General features: G+C 42.5%; 1 protein-coding gene across 7 annotated transcripts in view; it reads left to right on the top strand.

Annotated features, from left to right (window-relative positions):
* Nucleotides 1–20,738, top strand: part of cep112 (centrosomal protein 112) — a 94,445-nt gene that overhangs the window by 61,668 nt on the left and 12,039 nt on the right. For all 7 annotated transcript variants that reach the window (XM_046414560.1, XM_046414559.1, XM_046414561.1 and 4 more), the window contains exons 22-23: nucleotides 6,259–6,321; nucleotides 11,070–11,219. In XM_046414560.1, the coding sequence (XP_046270516.1) occupies nucleotides 6,259–6,321; nucleotides 11,070–11,219 (213 nt within the window). The remainder of the gene's footprint in view (nucleotides 1–6,258; nucleotides 6,322–11,069; nucleotides 11,220–20,738) is intronic.

Here is a 20,738-nt window from a genome sequence, read left to right as displayed (position 1 = left end):
ATCTGAAAGAATATATTGCCCTATTCATAGTAGGTTATTTCTTGTTTCACTTCTTATTAATTCTAATTAATTCTATACCTGATTTTAATGTTTAATCTCAAACTGCTTCCTCTGACCACACACACATCGGTTTGCCCTGCCCCACCTCTTTCTGTTCCTCTTGTAAAAAGTAACCCAAAAAACAGCTCATTTTTTGGGATTTTTTTACGCACAATTTTGTTTTCTCAACAGCAAGTGAGTCTCATGTGGAGAAGGCTTGTTGTAATAGATGTAGGCTGTCAAAAAGATCGAAAATTTACATGGTACCAAATGACGTCACACCAACCAGATGCACTTTCAAGCCTAAAACAGGGGCAAAAGAAACAGGAAAGGTCACACCACAATCCGTGCATGTACAGGATGGATGTCAAACCAGATATTGTCTCTCTCTGTGTTTTTCTGCGGAGCATGCGTCGTTGTCAGTACTCAGTGGACGGGAGGTGTAGAATGAGGGGAGATTGTCCAACAATTAATCAATCAATCGCAGCTAGCCTTGTTCTTTCAGACAGATAAAAACATGAAAATAAACACTGCTAAAATGAGCCACCAAATATACTTTGATGACGATTAATATAGCTGGGCAGCCTGCCCAATTAAGGTCCATGAGAAAAACTGCTTAAGTGTAAGTAAGAGGACATTAATTTCACTATCCCCATGATTGACCTGAAAAGTAGATTGTGGACATTACCTTCATGAAAAATTTATAAACCTCATAATCAAATGTCAGATCTCCCGCCCCTACTTCTAGTACACACATTAACATTTTATCAATCCGTTCACACTCGCTTTGATCCTGACCCTCTAAGACCACATACTTTCAGCCTCAGTAAGTCTACTGTTCTCCCTCTCAGCCAGAAGATGGTGGTACGAGGTTGTTGTCATTGTTATTGTTATTGTCATTGCCACATCTTGTTCTTGTTCGTGCCCCCTGTCACCACTGACTTATTAGGTTGGTCCTCTGCCATTTGGAGATACACCAAATCACATTATTCAGTCGGTCATGGATTAGACGAGGAGGAGAGAAACATAGTCTGAGGGGTGATCAAAGGGGGCCCACATTCACCTCACACTAACAGAGTAATTAGGAGACAAAGATTTTGGTGGGTGAAGCATCTGATTTTAGTGGAGAAACAGATAAAGTTTAAAATGTTTCGTGCAGGGCATTCAGATTTATTCAACCTGTGTGTGTGTTAATATTGCTCTGCTGTTGGTATATAGTTTACCTCCTAATTCCTGCAGAAGGAGCACACAGAGATTGTGTTCTTGTGTTTGTGTATGAACATATGTTATGTGTTTGTGTGTGGGTGCGCATGCTCAGACCTATCTGAGCTCCTTGTTTCCTCAGTGCACCATCGGGCCCGGTGGCGGAGAGAGAGCCGGAGAGTGAGTGAGTCACCCAGCAGATGAAAGAGTCAAAGTAAAGGCTCTGCCGTCCCAAAAAAACATCACACGGCTCCCTTGCTCACTTTTTGAAGTCATCCAAGAGGAGGGAGGGAAGCGACACACTTTCTCAATCGCATTAAAACATGGCGTCAGGCAGCTCCCATCTTGTTGCATGCTATAGATTACACTTTGGTTTGAAGTGGAGCTTTAAATGGGACACTGTGATATTGGGCTCTGTGTTTTTGGGTTAAGTTTCTAATTCAACTCGGAATCATCCCACATCTGAATGTCAGGCATACCTGTTGATCACAGTGGGGATGGAGGCGTGAATATAATATATAATATAAAGTGAAGTCTACTTAGGCAGAAAACCTAGACATCACAGTTGTATCAAAGTTCAGTGAGCAAGTGGAAAAACTTAGGCTCTGACAGCAGCTATTATGCTTAACAGTCATCTCAAGTTAAGATCTTTCTGCAAATCTGTACACAGAAAACATGAATTAGCTACTTTTCTCTCTGGTTTTAAATTCTGTCCACCTCCTTGTGTTAGAGTAATCTGTGATTCCATCCATTACGCATTCACCTCCTCATACCAACTTCTTTTCTTGACCATATGATGTGGGTTGGATGTTAAGCCCACTCACACTGATGGTAATGGATCTAATTGGTTTTCTGATACCAAGAAATGGCTGGTGGACTGTGTAATCACTGAACATTGGGTATGTTCTGTGTGTCCATGTGTTTTGTTACGTGTGTGCGCGCGTGCCTGTGCGTGTGCATGCGAGCCCATGATGTATTATTTCTGTATGGTGTGTGTGATGCAGCAGTGACAGTGAGCAGCAGGGATTAAGAGAATCACTACTGACAGGCAGTGATGGCAAACTGTGAAATGGAAATAAAGCCTCTTGTCATTACAGCACCAGCTCTCTGTCTCGCACACGCAGATACACAGGCAAACACAGCAAGTCAACAATGATTACAGCCAAACAAGCAAATAACATCTCTCTCGCTGGTAGTTTGAACTCAAATTGTTATGAGAGACATGCGTATTCAATTGAGGATTATTTTGAATGTTTTCATATACTGCTGCCACTAAACCTGAAGGCTTTGTGAAGAAATGGGGTAACAGCTTCACGAGAATTGAATCCCGCAGCTCCCTAGTGTGCAGTATACAGCATGTTGTGTGCAGGGTTAAATCACGAACAGAGCATTTTGTGACTCATTGTCTCCCTAAAGACATCCCTGCCCATGACCTAATCACCTGTCAATCGGTTGTCAGAACGGTGTCCTCTCTGTGTGTGGAGTGACATCATCCTTGCATCAGTAGTTTTATATCTTCTGTCAGAGTTCAACTGTGGGACGATGCTGAAAACCATAATTACTCTTTAGCAATGTGAGATGATTAGAAACATATCGGAGAAAAATGCCATATGGAGGCAATATCCTGTCCAGGGCTATAGCCTCCACTGAGCAGATTCTGAAAATACTGGAAACAGACACACTAGATTTGAACACACACACACACACACACACACACACACACACACACACGCAACAGAAGTTATCATGTGTTGGCAGGATTACTCTATTGAGAAATGTTTGCTTAGATTTCGTTCTCTTTAAGCAAGGATTCAACTGTCCAATGGGATTGCAAACCTTGAGCAAATTTCATTTACAAACAGCTATAGCTCAAACTCTGGATGTGTGCGTGTGTGTTTGGCCTTCATGCATCCTGTTTATCTATTGTCTTTGTTTGAATAAGTGTGACTTGTGTGCATATCTTTGCTAAAGTGTATGTGTGTGTGTGTGTGAGTGAGGGAGAAAGTTTTCACCCTGTTCTCTGCCACTCCCGTCTGTCCTTTTTTAAGTGTGCACTGTATGCGTCTATATGTGTGCATGTATTTGGCTTGGTTCCCACTGCAGATTATTAATTAAGTTCTGGTAAGTGGTGCATGCCTTGCCTTCAGATCCACTTCCACTCTCTTCAACACACACACACACACACACACACAAGCACAAGCACAAGCACGCACACACTTCAAAGCAGCCGCGCTCCACACTGCTAGGATTAAGAGGCGATTGAAGAGCCCGATACCGCCTCAAAGTGCCTTCAGCACCAAAATGCCTTTGGCAGGGCACAGGTAGTCTCTTTGAAAGTGCTTACACACACACAGACACACACACATATAGCTGGGCTTTTAATTTAGCTCTGATTTTCTCTTTGTATTTGTGACAGTCCTGTTGGGCTATTTTTCCATTCATGTACCATCCATATCTTCATCTATTTCCAGCCATTTTTAATGTGCGTCGAGATGGTTGAGTTGTATTATGTATGATGCTGGATAATGCTTCCTTCTGAATTCCCCTGAGTGGTTGAAGGTAAAAGGAATAGGCTAGTAGCAAAGTCTTTATGTTTTTATGAAACATCTGAGCCTGTTTGCATGTCAATATGGCCATATGTTTTCCATGAATACACTCACATGTGAATCCCCAGTCATATACAGTACACAGAGTCACGCACACCTGATTACCTCACAGTCAACTGCAAAGATGATGCTAATATCTAACTTTGATGTAAACATAAGCCACCTTTATGTCTCATCCTTTGCTATAACTTTCAAAATACTGACTATAGAGATAACGACATCAAATCAAAACATTATAGTGACACATGCCTCACATTTTTGGCATTTGTCTTGTTTTTTTCTGTGAAATGTATCCTGCTAACCCTTTTGTCACTTCAAGTATAAGCAAAGGGGCAAAAAATTGACAAAGACAATTGTGCTGGCTTTAAAGAAAAACATGCAGCCGAACCTTATATATGGCACTAAAGAAGAGGATGTTATTGCCTTAACTATATTTTTGTGGGATTGTAGAAAACTTCCAATGTGACTGGCTGAGGGATATGCTGTTTTTCTTGTATCTTGGAAAAAAGTAAATATCCACTTAGATGATGTAATCAGAATCAGAATCAGAATCAGAATTCCTTTATTAATCCCTGGAGGGAAATTCTTCTAATAAATGATGATTTCACAAATAAATGTCAAATTTATATGTCATATTTTGACAACCTCTCTGTGAATGAGACTCACCTGTCTGGTCAAAGTATAACTGCCATGCTGTAGTTTTACTGCACAATAGTACTTACATAATTAAATGAACATTAAGGCTACTGAGTGAGTTAGTGTGTTTGTGTGTATTTTTTCTCCACTTTGAGGAATATGAAAAAATGGAAATACAGGACCCTTAAATCTTATATGTCTTTCTTCTATTAGAATATGTTGTTATAAAAAAAAAGCATGGAAAGACTCTTTCCCTCTCTAACACTCAGTTCTTTCTCTCTGGCCTTTTCTACATCCCTCTTTGTCTAAGCCTCTCTCATCAGCTGCTATAGGGCCCCTAGGGATGAGCAGGCTGCCACTCAAAAGAGCCCCGGTGCAGGAAAATAGACCAGTATCCCTGGTGATGGCTCTGTGATTCTGTGGTGACAGGTGTGTCCGCTCAGAGCAGGACAGCAGTGTTTGTCAGGAAGTGTTTGGATGGGGTGCAGAGTCCAAACGCAGCTCAGGTGTTGATGGCAGCAAGGGGTGTGTTCAATGAAGCAGGGTTTGTTAGTGAGTTGTCTGTCTGTCAGTGGCTGTCAGGACAAGAGAGTCAGTCCTGTGTGGGTGTGGGTGTGAGAGAGAGAAGATTGTTTTGTATGTATAAAATGGGCTTGCTGAATATGCTGAATACGTTTCTGCATGACTTATATTTTCTGCATTCAGCAGGATGTTTTCAAGAATTTAAACAAATGAGTGTATTTGTACTTTGTTACTTACCACATGCTTACTGTGATATATAGAGGACTGAGAGTAGTAGAGTTTCTAATGTTGGTTGGATATTAGACGAAGTGGGACTTCTGCAACAAATGATTCAAAATAGAATAGCACAGAGATATTGTGCACAGTAGATATTAGCATCTGGCACTTAGGCTGCTGCACTGTGCTAAGCACATTTGTGAATGAGATTAAATGTTCAATTCTGCATTATGTAAACAATAGGCCAATGAACAGGATAAATTAACTGATTTACAGCACTTTGTCCATTCAGACATGAGTTTAAAAGCCTTGTCTGCCTTTCAAATAGTGACCTCTGTCCCCCTCTTAATTTGAACTTTAATCTTTCTACAGTACTTGTCCAGACCGACAGCCATTGACATCCCCGTCGAATTCCAGCACTTCACACCTCATTATCTCACTCCACTGTTCAGTCTCTCATTGAAACTCTGGCATCACAACACGGTTAGCTGAACAGAGACAGATCTTGTATTAGTCTTAGCTTCCAGCTGGCCTGCTTCCCATCAAGCAACAACCGAAAACAAAGAGACAAGCGCCACTCAATAAATTCCTAACAACAGTTTCCATTCACTCCTATTCTGTCTCCACCGTGTTGTGTCTCATGGCTTCTGCCGATCATCTCTCTTTTTTCCCCCTCCCTACAGCTAATTGGCAGCAACGTTTTAATTCTCCCCCTCTTGCCCCCCTTCTTGTTAAGTGATGAATTGTTGGCAGGCGATCAAAGGGGGAGTGATGCCTACTGTGCACCATGCCCATCACTACCTGCTGGCACACATGAACGTTGGGACTGGCACTGTGCCAATGGGCCACAGGCCTGTGTTGCAGGGACACGCTGCCAAGAGGCAGAGGTCAGGTTGCGTGTGAGCATGGGTAGGTTGGGAGGGTTGCATGTGCACTTCCTAACAGAAGATTCAATTTCACAACCTTCTTTCTTTGTGTCTCTATCAGTCTGTGTGCATATCTCTTTCTCACACTCCCCTCTCCCTTCTTGTTGCAGACCAACAGCAGGTTGAAGCAGATTGAGAAGGAGTATAGTCTGAAGCTCACCAAGTCTGCCCAGGTAATCAGTTTTTCTTCTACCCCTTTACCCCCTCTTCTTTCATTTTAATATTCATCTTTTTCCACTGAACCGCTTGAAAGATTGGACAAACACACCGATGGGAGAGGTGAAGGAAGCACACATGAGAACACACACATACAGACTTTAACACACAGCAAGCCACCCCTTTCCTTCACCCTTTAGCACACATGCGCTAACACCCACACACCCGAGGTCTGGCATGAGGGTTGTATAGAGCTCAGACATATAAATGTAAATACAGTATAAAACACAGCCGTGAAGCTCTGCTGTCTGTGCTTTTCCTGTTAGCTCCTTCATTTCTTGTGTCCTGAGCAGTTAGACGTGACCGCTCGAAAAGCACTTCCTTGCAGCTCAAACAGAAATGTCAGTCATCAAGTTTCATACTCTTCACTGTATGTTTCCTAGTGCTAGATAATTTAAAAGTTTGCCCTCAAAGCTGCAATAATCTGCATATTTATTTAATGGAGAATCAAATGTCAATGGAAGTGGTCTCCTGTGGTGAGCTACAAAGAATGATCATCTTGCTCTGTGTCTCCTAATTGTGCCTCAATTTATGTTTATTTAAAATCCACACATTACTTGATTGACCTATTGACCTCTGGTTTGTTTGATGCCATGTTTCAACATCAGTATCTTCTGTGTTGGAATTGATTCATAGTTCCACATATAATTTAGTCCTTTAATTGTCACATCGCACCACCGCAACACTAGATGAATTTGTGATACCTTGTCAGTCTGTGTTGTGTATTAATTGCATACTTTTCATCATTCGTTTAATTACAGAGAGCAATAATGGGAAGGTTCTGCACAGGAAATGGCTTCGCTATCTTGATCACAATATCCAGATTGGTCTAACCACACTAAAGGAGAACTTTACTCTAAGCCTTTCTTCTGCTCTCTTCTCCTTTACTATAAACAGTCCTTACCATAATCGAAAACAGTGCAAGTAGCCTCAGCTTGAGGCACAAGTATAACAAACATTTAATGATCATTTTAAGTCCCTAGTTATATTTCAACTTGAACTGTTAAGTTTGTCCCCAGTCTGTTCACTTGCTCTATAGTTTTCCTCTGTTTGCTCTTTATTTCATCTCCATGCCTGTTTTTCTTCCTGCTGTCATTGCATCATTGAGGGCCATATGTTTAACATTACTGCTCCTCTCCTCAAGACTGAGACCATTTAAAACTGAGGTAACTCCTTTCGCCATCCAGGTATCTAACTGTCCAGGACACTCTGTCATTCAGCAAAATGCCCCTGAAAGTTCAGGCAGCTTTTACCTCACCAGTTTAAAAGATCCAAAACACCCTAAGTAGTGTTTACATTACAGAAGATAAGTTTTCTTCTTGATTTTGTAGCAGGATAAAATATCACAATCATTTGGCCGTAATTGCACCTCGTTACCCAAAAAGGAGATTCAAAGAGGGGGGTTTTGTTGTTTTTCTTTCTTTCTTCTCTTTAAATCCCCCCATTTGGGGTTGGCTGGCAGAGGCACGGAGTTGAAAGCAAGGTTGACAAGCAGATGTTGTGAGAAAACGGTAGCTTATTAGGTTACACAATGCTCGACTTCAAAAGAAGTCGGATGCTGTGCTAAAGTTCGGCCATGTTTGCCCGCTTTCGCAGTGCGGTACGCCACCAGAGACAAAGCAACAAGTGATTAATCCCCTGTTTTGGGGACACAAAGCTGGCACAGGTTCAACAAACAGCACTCTCTCTCTCTGTGACATTAAAGAAAAGTCTCGCAGAATTCAACACCTTTGTTGAAGTTTGTTGTTATACAGAGAGTTATGCTGAATGTGTGAGGTTTTGTGCAAGCATATTAATATGCGTGATTAATGCAGGCTATTTGTCATGGGCTTGGGCAGCTTTGTTTTAAAAGGTAAAGGTGGAGCCCCCCCCTTGGGGCAACTCAGTCAAATGTAAACAGGAGGCCTTTGAACCTCAAAGGCTAACCCCAGTTGTTAACCCTTCAATGTCTGACAGGGGGCATCATTCTTGAGCTCAGCTGCATAGCTAATAGCCCAATTAAAAACATACCACGCCATACGTTATCCTGAGGGGACTGGAGATGCGCCACGTAAGGCTATATGTTTGCCTGCATGCACACACGCACCCCCTTCTCTTGCACTTCTTTGTTTTTGCCTCTCTTTCTCTGCTTTTCTCATACACACACACACACACACACACACACACACACACACACAGACCTACACACCTAATTAGTGTCTCTCCAATCCATTCCTGTGTGTTAAGCGTCTAGCTGTGAGTGGTCCTCCTGGGTGACCTGTGAACTGAACAGGGCTGTGCTCTCTTCCCCCACTTAATGATCAGGCTACAGTGAGTTGTAGCCATGGCACTAGTGGGAGATCATTACTTTATCCCTGACCGTCCACCATGGAAGTAGGTGGGAGGAGGAGGGAGGAATTTGCGAGAGGGAGAGGGAGGCACAGTGCATGAGAAGTAGCATGTTCTGAAAAAAAGAGGTTGAAGTTCACTCCGTATGCAAATATACCTCATTTAATGGCACACAGCACGACTTGTGCGGCTCCACAAACAGCATTCATGTGTGGTCTCTTAGGTACGCATGAACCAAGTAGGATCTATTAGAATACTTTGATTTTTTTTTTAATACATTCTCACTGCTTAAAATATACTTGAAAACTGTAATGCCATTCTATACTGTACACTTAAGGATATTATCAAATTTGTTGTTGAAGTTGCTATACTCGGTTATATTACCAATGGAATCATCTATGGGCCGTTTTACTCTTTATCCACGCTTATCTGCAACTGTTTTCATTGAAAAAAGTTCAGCGCACTGCCCTCGCAATGAATTCTAGTGTTATTTGCTGGAGAGAGCCCAAGAAGGGTCTATCTGCAGTCTCACAGACTACACGGCATAATTTTACTACATAACATACCCCCTGGGCTAACTTCCTGGGTTAACATACTTATTTTAATCAAAGCCATACATTAGGATCTTTCCCTAAACTTTTGTGCCTCAGCCACCTAAACTGTGGCCATGTGGAGGGTGATGCCGCTCGCTGGTATAAGCAGCATCAAACATAATGAGCCCGAAGCCAGGATGCGTTCACACACATATTTTGTTTTATATGCTATTGTATTCAAAGTGTAATTTTCTGCCACTGAATCAGGCTTTTGCCATCTAAAGGGACATGCATGCACATCTGAATTTGTAGAACAGGAATACCCTCTCTCTGAAATGTCCTGCGATTAGACAAATCTCTTGTCACAGGGTTAGACTTTTTAAAGCCTGAAAACAAAGCCAGTCAGTCTAGTTTTCTCTCAGATTACTTGAATTAAAGTATGCCAGAATAATACTGCGTGCCCCAGCTAAGAGATTTGGAATCATGCTTCGCCATTTCAATATCAGCTAAGTTTTTGCACTCATTAACATTGCAAAGCATCTCCTTTTATATGGTGGCTGTCGTTTTATATTTATTAGTCACCTTTCTGTTTACAAACAGGTGAATAAACACTAGCCCTGCTCATTTGCCCACTTTTTTTTTTTGTTTTTTTACCTCAGGTTCATGGAGAGGTAAGCCTGCCTTTAGCCCTAAACAGAGATGCTAGCAGGATGGGGAAATAGACAAGTCTCACCAGACCAATTATAGACTTAAAAAGGCCTGGCTGGCTATCAGACAGAGAAAAAGGTCCTGTGGTGCGTGTATATATATTTATATAGGAATAACAAGACAGACAGCTGAGTTCACTAGTTTAGAGTGAACCACAGCCTGAGGCTGAAGACCAGCAGATGCAGGGAATCCATATTGCGAAATAATTATTACGCCCAGAAATGATGTTCCTGTAATAATGTGCCATTTGTTGCTTTCATGTGGCTTTCCCACTGACAAAATAAGTCTGATCTCTCTGTCTCTGTCTCTCTCTCTCTCTCTCTCTCTCTCTCTCTCTCTCTCTCTCTCTCTCTCTCTCTCGCGCTCGCTCTCTCTCCCTCCTCTGTGGTCGACCCACACCACTCTAACTCCCATACTCCCACACAATGTACAGATTCCAGCAGAGCTAGTCCTCCAGGGGTTGAACACGGTAAACAATTATCTATCTAGCCCAAAGCTAGCGGTAGCACTGCCCCACCACCTCCACCTATGTCTCTTTCTCTTTACCCCCCTCTCCCTTCTTTTCCCTCTCTCTTTTACTCTCTCTCATCTTTGCTGTGCCTTTCCCTGACAGTGGCTTAAATAGAATGTTAATTTTGACTGGAGGATTTCAAAGCTGAGGCAGTTCCTTTTCATCTTGGTGTGCACCGCAAGTTCACCAACACAAAGTCACTCTGCTCTTCAAAAAGGAAGTTGTTTTTCCTTCCTGTCTGCCTTTTTCCACCTCCCTCTTCTCTTTCCCTCACTTCTGTTGCGTCTCAAAAAAGACATAAGACATGAGACTCTGGGAAAAGCAGTATTTCAAGGTGATTGTTACTGCAATCCATGACAAATGTGAGATGCATTTTATTATGCAAGTCATTTTCTAAGACCAGTGATACGAAGCAAATCAGCATTTTGTGTATTGAGCATTTTGCATCTGGAAACAGTTTTAATGCATCACTTGTTTCAAAGTACATCTAACTTGTATACCAGAGCAGTTTAAATAACTATGCAGTCCACCTGCCACTTGTGCTGTTTTTCTGTCAGTTCTGAACACTCATAAGGATCAATCAAAATCAAGAATTAAAATGAAACATTTTTTTTCTCACCTATAGTTAATTGCAGACCTGCAGACATCTGTGTGTGACTCAAAGGAGGAGGCTGTTCGTCTGCAGCGGGCGATGGAGAAGCAGTTGGAGGAGACGAATGCTCGGTGGGATGAAGAAAGAAGGACAATGACTCAGCACGCTGATGCGGCGAACAAGGTCAGTGTTGGCACTCAGGAGACCACATCATCACGTAATAATTGCATCAGCATTAATGACATGACGAACATTACTATCTTGTCATTTTTTCCATTTTATATGAACAAAGAAATTATATAATTATATAGGTTGTTACAGAATTTTACTTCTCTCTACAATTTTTTTGAATTATTATATATTACTGCATTATCAGAGTTTGCTGCAATGTATTTTTGCAGAGGCATTGTGCCTGATATAAAGAATGTAATGTAACAATAATCACAAGCCGCTTCTCCAACCTCTAGGCCACGGCTGTCCCCACAGCTTCTTATCTTCTCATTTACCTAGCAGTATTTTTGTAGATTAATGGTCTCAGGAGCAGTCACCTGTGGCTGCAAACCTTGAGACTAAGACAAGTCAGTAAACTACATCCTACAAAAAGCCTCGTCTGGATTTGACTTTTATAGAGTAGACACAGATCGCTTTTCTTTTGTCAAAGCACGGTCACAGTCATTTTTATGGCTAGTTGCAAACTCCATAGTGTCTTTAAGTGGCTTGTGTGCTCTATGTCTGGCTGAAGCTTATAAATCTGTCTGCTGCACCCCACTTCTTAAGTCAGAGCCTCTCTATATCATTACTGTCATTCCTTTTTACAATTAAACTTTACACCCAGGGTCCATTTTTAGCACTAACCTTTTTATCTCTCTTGTATGTTTGTGCGGTTGAACCTCCAAACTTCATGCATAGAATGTTAGTTGATATAAAAAGGAGTAGAAATCAACACTTCTTAAAATTTGTAGATAAAACAATATATCATTCATCTATCATCCCCCTGAATCTTAATCCTCCTCCATGCAGATTTCTTTTTTGGACCCACAAGATCTGTTATTCTGCCTCTTGCCCTAGCAACCAGCCTGGGACACAGTGGCAGTTGATTGGGTGTGGCTCACTAAATAAAGAGTTGTTGTGTCTGGGATCAGGACATGTTTCCAAACACAACCTTGTCTGTTTGTGGTTGCAGCTGCCTCATATAGTAAAGAGGCAGGTCTGTGAGCCTCCTTTTAGATCACCTCTCCTTCCAGGCCTTGGCAGCACCCCCACCACCACCACCACCACATTCGGACCTGAGTTTGCTCCTAAAGCCTTAAGCAGCCAGTTTGCTCTAGGATGGCTTCCCCCATCCCTACCTCGCACTTATAATGTCTAAAATTTCCAGTTTTTAGTTGCCATCCATACAAGATTTACAGTAAAAGCATTCAGCTCAAATTCTTCACAAAAACCGTGGTAAGGCTAATGAACTTCAGATCTTGATTCATTCACTGATCTTTCATTCACTGTGTTCATATTGTGATCAGTAAAGCTGCAGGAAGTCATTTCCTGTGAGACAACATGCATGCAAAGCACTGCAGAAGATGAGCTGCTTTTTCATTTTTTCATGCTTAAGTGACACAGTGAAATGTCACCCGATATTCGGTTTCTTTTTTTTTTTTTCATTCCTGTTCCACTGAATGAAGTAGTTACCTATTGAAAGTCTTTGCATGCTGTCTAAATCAAGAACAACTGCTCCAGTCACTAAGTCACACTTAGATACACAATAATTCATCCCTTACTATAAGTTTCTTGAAATTCTTGTTATTATGTTATCATGTTCCATGTGGACTTGATTGTCACTTTTAGGAAGACTTGACAACGCTGACTTTGACTGAACTTGCTAATATTGTAGCTTTGTTGCTTGTAATCTAACTGTATCGTGACACAACACACACACACACGCTGTCTCCCCAGCTGAAGCTGTGTTACAAGACACAGGCCTTGGCATCTGTGTTGGGAGCAGACAAAGGCTTTCTGTTTCCATTATCTGTGTCCTCATTATTATGATCCCCCCTGTATTAACCACCCGCTAATGAGACTCCAGTTAATGATTGAATTGCTTATTAAAGGCCAGACGTGAGGGGGAAGAAGACATCACTGAGGGAAAGGAAGATAAGACTGGTCAAACAGCAAATAAAGAGACGGAAATTAAATAAATAAAAGAAGGAGTTGGTGTACTCTTGAAAGAAGAGGGAGAGGAAAAGGATGGTAAATAATGAAGGGGAAGAAAGAGAGTTAGACCTGACAAAAGGATGGAGGAAGTGTGAGGGTTGAGACAGCAAACAGAAGGACAAGGGAGGAAAGGGGGGAAAAAAGAAAGAAAGAAATGGCGGAGAGCTGTCAGTGGGCCATCGGAGGGAGCGTGTCGCCCGCTGACATTGTTTCCATGCTGCTCACTTCAAAGGGCTCGGATTATGAAGAGAGCGAGGGGCTTCAGACAATGGGAGGGGAAGAAAATAACATCAAAGTTAGCCGCACATTTGAATCGGGATAATCCCAAAACAGTTGTTCTGAATGCATGCTGCACAGGATCAGATGTCCCTTTTTTTTCTCCCTCGCCAGCCCTGTTCCGCTGTTTCTAGCCCGAATTTAGCTCCCTCCGTGGCTCTACTGTACTTGTGATTTCTTAAATGTGGGTGTTAACTGCATAGACCTATGTATCTCGTAAACCCCTTTTTTAGAACGACCGTAGTACAGTTAACTATGTTCATTATGGGTTTTTTGTATAAGTGACGTTTAGGTGGAGTATTTTTGTATGGTATGCGTGGGAGCGTGTCATGTGTACGTACATATAGGCTTGAGTGCTTTAGTGTGTGCCCAACAGTGGCTTTGCATTGCAGTATGAATAGTGTGTGTGTGTGTGTGTGTGTGTGTAGCAGCTTTGGCGTAGACACTGCTAGTACACCAAGTAGCTTTGCTGTTTTGGTTTCCAGTTAAGTTTTGTTTTTGTTTTGTTTTTTAAATTAACACAGGAAGGATTTTTTTTTTTTTTAAATGAAAGAGGCTTTTGCATTGTTGAACCCAAATGCACATTTTAGCCGCTTTTAACTCATTGTTTTGGATTTCTGGTTCATCCATGGTCTGTGTGGTCGTGAGATACAACTGAAGTGGACTAAACAAAAACACATCCATCCATCAGGAACAGGAAGTTGCAGTGTCACGCTGAGGTTTTGTTCCCCTTCTAATGTTTCACCTTCCTGCCCTTGTTGCTGATGAATGATCTCTCACATGGAGTTGCAATCGTTTGTGGTCAGTTATAGTTAGGTTACCAATTATCTCATAACAGTGGGCAAGGGAGGAGTGGGCAGTGGAACCAGACTGGTGTCAAAGGACTGTGGAAGGTGAAAGCAAGATGAAAGCGCTGTATTTGCTTTCATCTGTCCAATCTATTCATATCAGGTAAGTGCAATGGGAGCCAATATGGAGGGAGCCAGTGTAGCACGTTGGGGCATAGCCAGCATTTGGGTCAGAGGATTATTCACTTCCTCATGTCATCTGTTTCCCTACATGTGGTGTCTTGGTAAAGTGTCTCCGTTTGAGGATGGAATTTGCCTTTGATGAAACACATGGGTTTGAGGTGAATGTAAAGTTTAATAGTGAGGTTAGTGGGATTACTTGAGTACATGATATGTGTTTGTATGGCTGTGTGCACAGGGCAGTGTTCTTTGTCAGTGTGTGAGAGTGTATGTATGAGTGCGCCTGAAATGTGCAGCTGCCAAAACTGACAGAACTCAAGCCCACATTAGCCTGCCAAGAGAAAGGTACAAAGACACACACACACACACACACACACACACACACACAGGCCTTGTCTCTCTCCCCTCACTCTCTCTCACACCCTATCCTTCCAACTCTGTATCTTCAACTCTTTTCTGTCTCAAACTCGCTGTCTGTCTACACACACACACACACACACACATATGTACACAAGCACACATGGCTCACCTCGCCCTGCCAAAAGGGAGAGGTGGCTGGTGAATAAACAATGGCACTCCGCCCATAGTGTCACCCGCCTGAGCTTTGATCAGCACTGCTGTTCCTGCTCCCCGCAGCAGTGCTTCCTGTCTTTCAGCCTGCTGAATGCTGCCGTGCACACACACACGTGCACACACGCACACATTTATAAATTAGTGTTGTTCTCTCATTCTCATACAGGGGCCTACATATACTACCTCTTCCCCTTTTCCTCCTCACTAAGACTTTATCTTTCTTCCAAACTCACACATATAAGCCCAGCTTTGAGTTAGTGCCCTTGTCTCTGCACCTTTCAATAGTGTCACATTTTCTGTGCTCAGTGTTTGCTCACTGACACGCACACACACACACACACACACACACACACAGGGATACACACCTTTGATCCAGGCCCATCCAGCCGTAACTTCTAGTGATAGTCAAAGAGAATGTCCTGTTGTAGTGTTCTCTGGGCAAAGTGACAGCAGACATTACATAATGCAACAGTGACCATCTTCTCACTCTGTTTGAGGATAAGAGTGAATGTATGAGGTGCACTGTGTGATGTGGACCTCGTATTTTGTTTTTGTCAAATTTAGATGGAGCCCATGTGATCTAGGAGCTTTGCTGCTATGCATGCACACCAGTAACGAGGGACAAGGTTCCTGTGCACACACAGCCACACAATCATGCACACATTCAAGGGGGCTATTTGTAACAGCTGCAGTTTGTCTGTAGTTCTTTAGTTATATATGCATTAGTTTCTGAGGGGCTTGAAAGGATGACTTTGCCTGTGGGAAGGAATGGCAGCAGTGGATCAAGAACAGGTGTGCTGGATACCCTCTGTCACAGAGGCAAAGAGCTGCTTCAATCATTGTGTGTATGCGTGTGTGCGTTTGTCTCCTCCGTTTGTGTGTCTGTCCATGTCCTTCGACACGTGTCCATGTTCTTCATGTCAACCTTGAACTGCACATTTGTTTACTGTAGTTTGTTGAGCCATCTGTGTTTCTGTCGCTTTCTTCTTTTTGCGTGTGTGTGGGTATGAATAATACTTCCTCAATGTTCAAGACATTTTTCCAGTATTACCTTTAAATGACTTTCTATAATGTGGAAGTGTATTACTGTCAGTCCCACTGTGAATGAAAACCTCTGTGCAGACTGTTTTACGCCTTTAGACAAAACATTGGTTTGCCTGTCCAATAAACGGCTAGCTAATCCAAAGTGAAGCAGTGGAGAGACAAAGCAAAAATAGTGACTGGTAAAAATGTTCAAACATTATGAAGTCAAAGACATTTACATGCAACATTTATGATTCATTGAGAAAATGATTACCATGTTGTCCACACAAGGAGTGAGTTGACTGTAGTGCCATCAGTAAGGCTGCTCTCCAGCTGTCAGTTCAGGTCTGTTTTGCCCTTTGTATTAGCATGTACTAGCAGAAATATGTATGCGTTAAGGCTCTCTTTCTCTTGCCTGTCTTTACATATCTGTGTAAATACTCTTCTGCCTTCATGTCCATGTATACGTTTCTGTGTGTGTATGTGCGTGTGACTCTACATGTGTGCCTGGTGTTGGCTGATTGATGACTTTTCCGGCTGTGGGCAGATTCCCGGCAGTGTTTGATCCACATATCAGAGGAGGTGGAAGTAGGAGAGAGATAACATTCCAGGATGAAACTAGGGAACGTGAGAAGTAGCTCATAGAGACCGAACAACGGAGCGAACAGCGGAAATTACTCATTAAACCACAGGCCTAATGCTCAGTACAAAGAAACCACAATGGCCTAAAGTCTTGTGCTTCCCTTTCTGAAGAACCCCATGTTAAAACAAATCCAGTCTGTAGGCAGAGGCAGACAAGCTGCTATTACAGCGGTGGCACCTTGCTTATAAACCCATGTTTAACACTGTACTCTAAGCAAAGGATTTCACTTTTTAAGCACTTTTGCCAAGAAATCTGACTAGCAGATCTTTTGGAACAGATTATACATGTAGACTATATAGTCATTCATGCAGTTAAAATAAAAGTTATAATATACAAAACTTGCAAAATTTTGTCAAGTTTTAACAGAAGGCTATGCTATTAGCTGGTCCAGTACATTTGAAGTACATTTGAAAATATAAAAGACACAAGCCTGCTCTGTGAAATCAGTTTTCCCCTCCTAAATCTAAATTTTTATTGAATTCTCATGTTTCAATCACACTCTGAGCAGTTTGCCAACAAAGCACAAACAAGGGGCCCTGACAGGGCCAGTGGTGAGCTGCCACCTACAACACTATCACGTGTTTCAGAGTTTGATTAAATGATTTCTTCTAGAATCATGGAGACTTAAATCAGAAGCTAGAAAATAATTCAACAAATGGCAGCATAAAAGTCAGCCACCAGATTCGTTAAATTGTGGGAGCAAAAGCACAACCCTGACGATCTGTTGTCTTATCAAATTTCTATGTCTGAGCCATTACCTACAGTTTAATACTGGGGCTTGAAGGAACAGTTCAAGTTTTTGAAGTGGGGTTGTGTGAGGTCCTTCATACTTGCTCAGTGTATTACCAACAATTGATGGCAGCTGACATGACCGCAGCTTGGAGAAGCAGACAGGAGTACCAGCACAGAAGCTAACAGGGTCAGCAGCAAAACGTGTTATACCAAAGCTGTTATACCAGTCCCTGCTCTCTTCAAAACCACCGCACTCATTTGAAAGAAACTGCTTCAGTTTCCCACCAGAAAGGGAAGAGTCTGAAGCTGTACACTTTTTTAATATTGAGTTCCTTATGTGGGCCTTTTTTTAGGTGGCTGAAGTATGTTTTGCTGCTGACCCCCATCCATGGGGCTCTCCAAATTGATGCCAATTGCTATCAACTGCAGGTAATACTCTGACTATGGATAAGTACTTCATACAGCCCTACTTATACTTATTGTAATGAGAGCAGGGAGACTCAACAGTCTTTGTCAGGGTGGCATTAAAAATAATGAGCTAAAGGAGCTAAAACCTGCATAAAGCCACAGAGTTGGGTTCAGCACTACAACTGACTCTTTCACAGTCGGACTGTTTCTAAACTGTTTCTTAAGTTATGCTTTCACTCACTAATTAGAAGAGTGACTTCAACTAATTTAATAAACTGCTTAAAGATAGATGCGTATAGAGTCATGTTGTTAGTTGACAATCTTGAAGCAACTTGGGTGGCATCAGTGACTGCACCTCTGAACCTCAGTATTCATTCCTGAAATAACACATGGATCTGTTTTATTTGTTGTTTTCAAGATATAGTCATGAGTTTTTAGGCTGCTAATGTTTTTGCGAGTTTTGCCAAACATCCATTCATTTATGTAATGTGTGATAAGCAGAATATATGTATGTAAGCCGCACACACACGCACAGAGCATATGGCGCATATTTCAGAGTTGTTTCCTATTCTCTTTCTACTGTAGCTCACAGCAGCTGAAAAAGACGGAGACGAGCAGATAGTGAACGTTGTGTTCCCCCTGTGGGCATAACTCGGTTGCAACATGTCTTCATTACCACGGCAATTGTCTTGCTATTTTCATCAGTGCGAGGAAAGGCGCCTCCATAACTGTGCTGACATGTGTGCATATTGCAATAGACGAGATAACTGTTCTATTTGCTGCTCAAGTGAGTTTGCTGCTGCCGCCGCCGCCATCATAGTATCTTCCCACCTCAGTTCGAAATCAGCTCTGGGGAAAAGTGCTGAAAGGCATCAAAGTGCTGAAAGCAAGTCAATTCATACCAATATCAGTGATATCTTTCAGAGGGACTGTCCTGCTCGACTTGCTAAACCTTTTTATTCCTACACACAGACAGACAGCAAAGCAAAAGCAAAAGTTTCACTTCTCTAACACCTCAGGAGGGAGACCTCTCTCCTCCTCCTCCTCCATCTCCTCCTCCTCCTTCTCCTTCTCCTCTTCCTACAGCTTCTCTCTTACACTCTTCTTTACCTTTCACACAATCCTTTGATAAAAGTGCAGATAAAAGAGAGTCGGTTCTCATCTCTCTGGCCGTCCAACTCTCCTTGAGGTTAGCAGCTCCTTTATTATTTACTATTAGATCAGTAGACATTCATACACACATTGCCTTGTTCTACTAAAGGTGGTGTGTGTGTGTGTGTGTGTGTGTGTGTGTGTGTGTGTGTGTGTGTGTGTGGGCGAGCGGGCGCAGTCCACAAACTGTCTCTTTGTTTATGTACGTCTGTGTACTTCGTGCCCCTTGTGTATGTATCTGTTCTTACCCTTTTACTTGTCTGTGTGAGTGTGTGTGTGTGTGTGTGTGTGTGTGTGTGTGTCCTTGGCTGGAGGCGGTGCAGTGTGAGGTTTTTGCTGCTGTCTGAAGTCGTCCAGCCTCAGTGTCATTAGAGGATCTCTTTAATCCAGACTTTGGGAGAAACTTCTGACAGCACGCTGCAAATAGAAGGCCCCGCCGCACATGAAGAGCAGCTCGGCTCCTAACAAAACACCAAGTTTAAAGAGGCCCCTGGCCTTTTTTTCTTCTCCCACTATTCCCTCCCTTCTTTCTTCTTTGCTTTTTTTTTCTGCCCTCTGTTGCTTTTACTTCACCCTAGGGAAACATGCTTGCCTTATCTGTGCAGGAGGACCACCCAGGAAAGATGACTCAGGCATTGGTGTGTCTGTGTGTATGTTTTTGTGCATACAACGCTGGAATTGCACACTCATTTGACTGAGTGTAGCACTCACATTTTTAGAACTTTTGCTGTTAATATTAATGCATGCCTATACCTGCATGGATCGCCCTGAGCGGTGCGTTTGTTTGTGCTTGCGTGCGCGTGTGCCTCGCTAATCCTTTGAGCCAAAGTTTGGAATGAAAGGCTGAGGCACATTGCTGATGGAGAGGTGAGAGAGGCCTTCAAGCGTCCCGACTGTGGGACTGTGCAGCAGAGGTTCACCGCTGCCCCATCTCCTCACTCCAGCCACATGCTTTTCTCCTTCATCTCCCTCCGCTCTTCTTCCTCACTATCTCGCTGTTTCTCACCTCTCTGAACTTCTTTCTCTCTTCCTGATATCACATTGCTGTCTTAACTTCCCAGGGTTTTGCTTTGCAATTTGTTTACTTTTTGCTCCCTCATATACCTTTCTCTGTTACACCGCTCCATCTCACCCGCCCCCCACCCCCATCCCTCCATCTCACCCTGAGGAAATCTGATTTCCCCCTCTTCCTGGCCTGTTCACAATGATCCCAGTCTGCATGGCTGATAAAGACCATATCGCCCTGAGCATATGGAGACACTTAAGCAGCCTCCTCTCACAAGGCCATTCACACACCTTCACACACTACATACTATAGAAACAACCAACATTTTGTGTGTGCATTGAGTGTTTACATGTGTGTATACATAAATATCAGAATTATGACAGACAGAAAGTTAGTCTGGGAAAATGAGGCATTGAAGTAAAAGAGGCAGTGGAAGTACAACTGTCTAAAGTTTAATATCGATATAGATTTCCACATTCATTATTGTTTGAGATGTGTGCCCCTGAGCTAGCACTGGATTTGAGTCACAGTCAGACAGTGGCATTCAGACTGCATCAGGAGGGCTGTGCAGGTGTTCACGGGTGTCTTATTTTATTGTTGTCAGGAGTCTTTTTCACAAATTAATGTCTGTGGCTTTTGGTGTCAGTGTGATGTCTTTTGCTCTGTGCTCAACAACAGCCTCAACGCATCATGTCTGAAACTATTTCTGAGGCTCT

This window comes from Scatophagus argus, chromosome 16 (assembly GCF_020382885.2).
Source record: "Scatophagus argus isolate fScaArg1 chromosome 16, fScaArg1.pri, whole genome shotgun sequence".
In the NCBI taxonomy this organism is placed as follows: Eukaryota; Metazoa; Chordata; class Actinopteri; family Scatophagidae; genus Scatophagus; species Scatophagus argus.
Note: the sequence above shows the minus strand (reverse complement) of the source record. Positions and strands in the feature narration are given on the sequence as shown.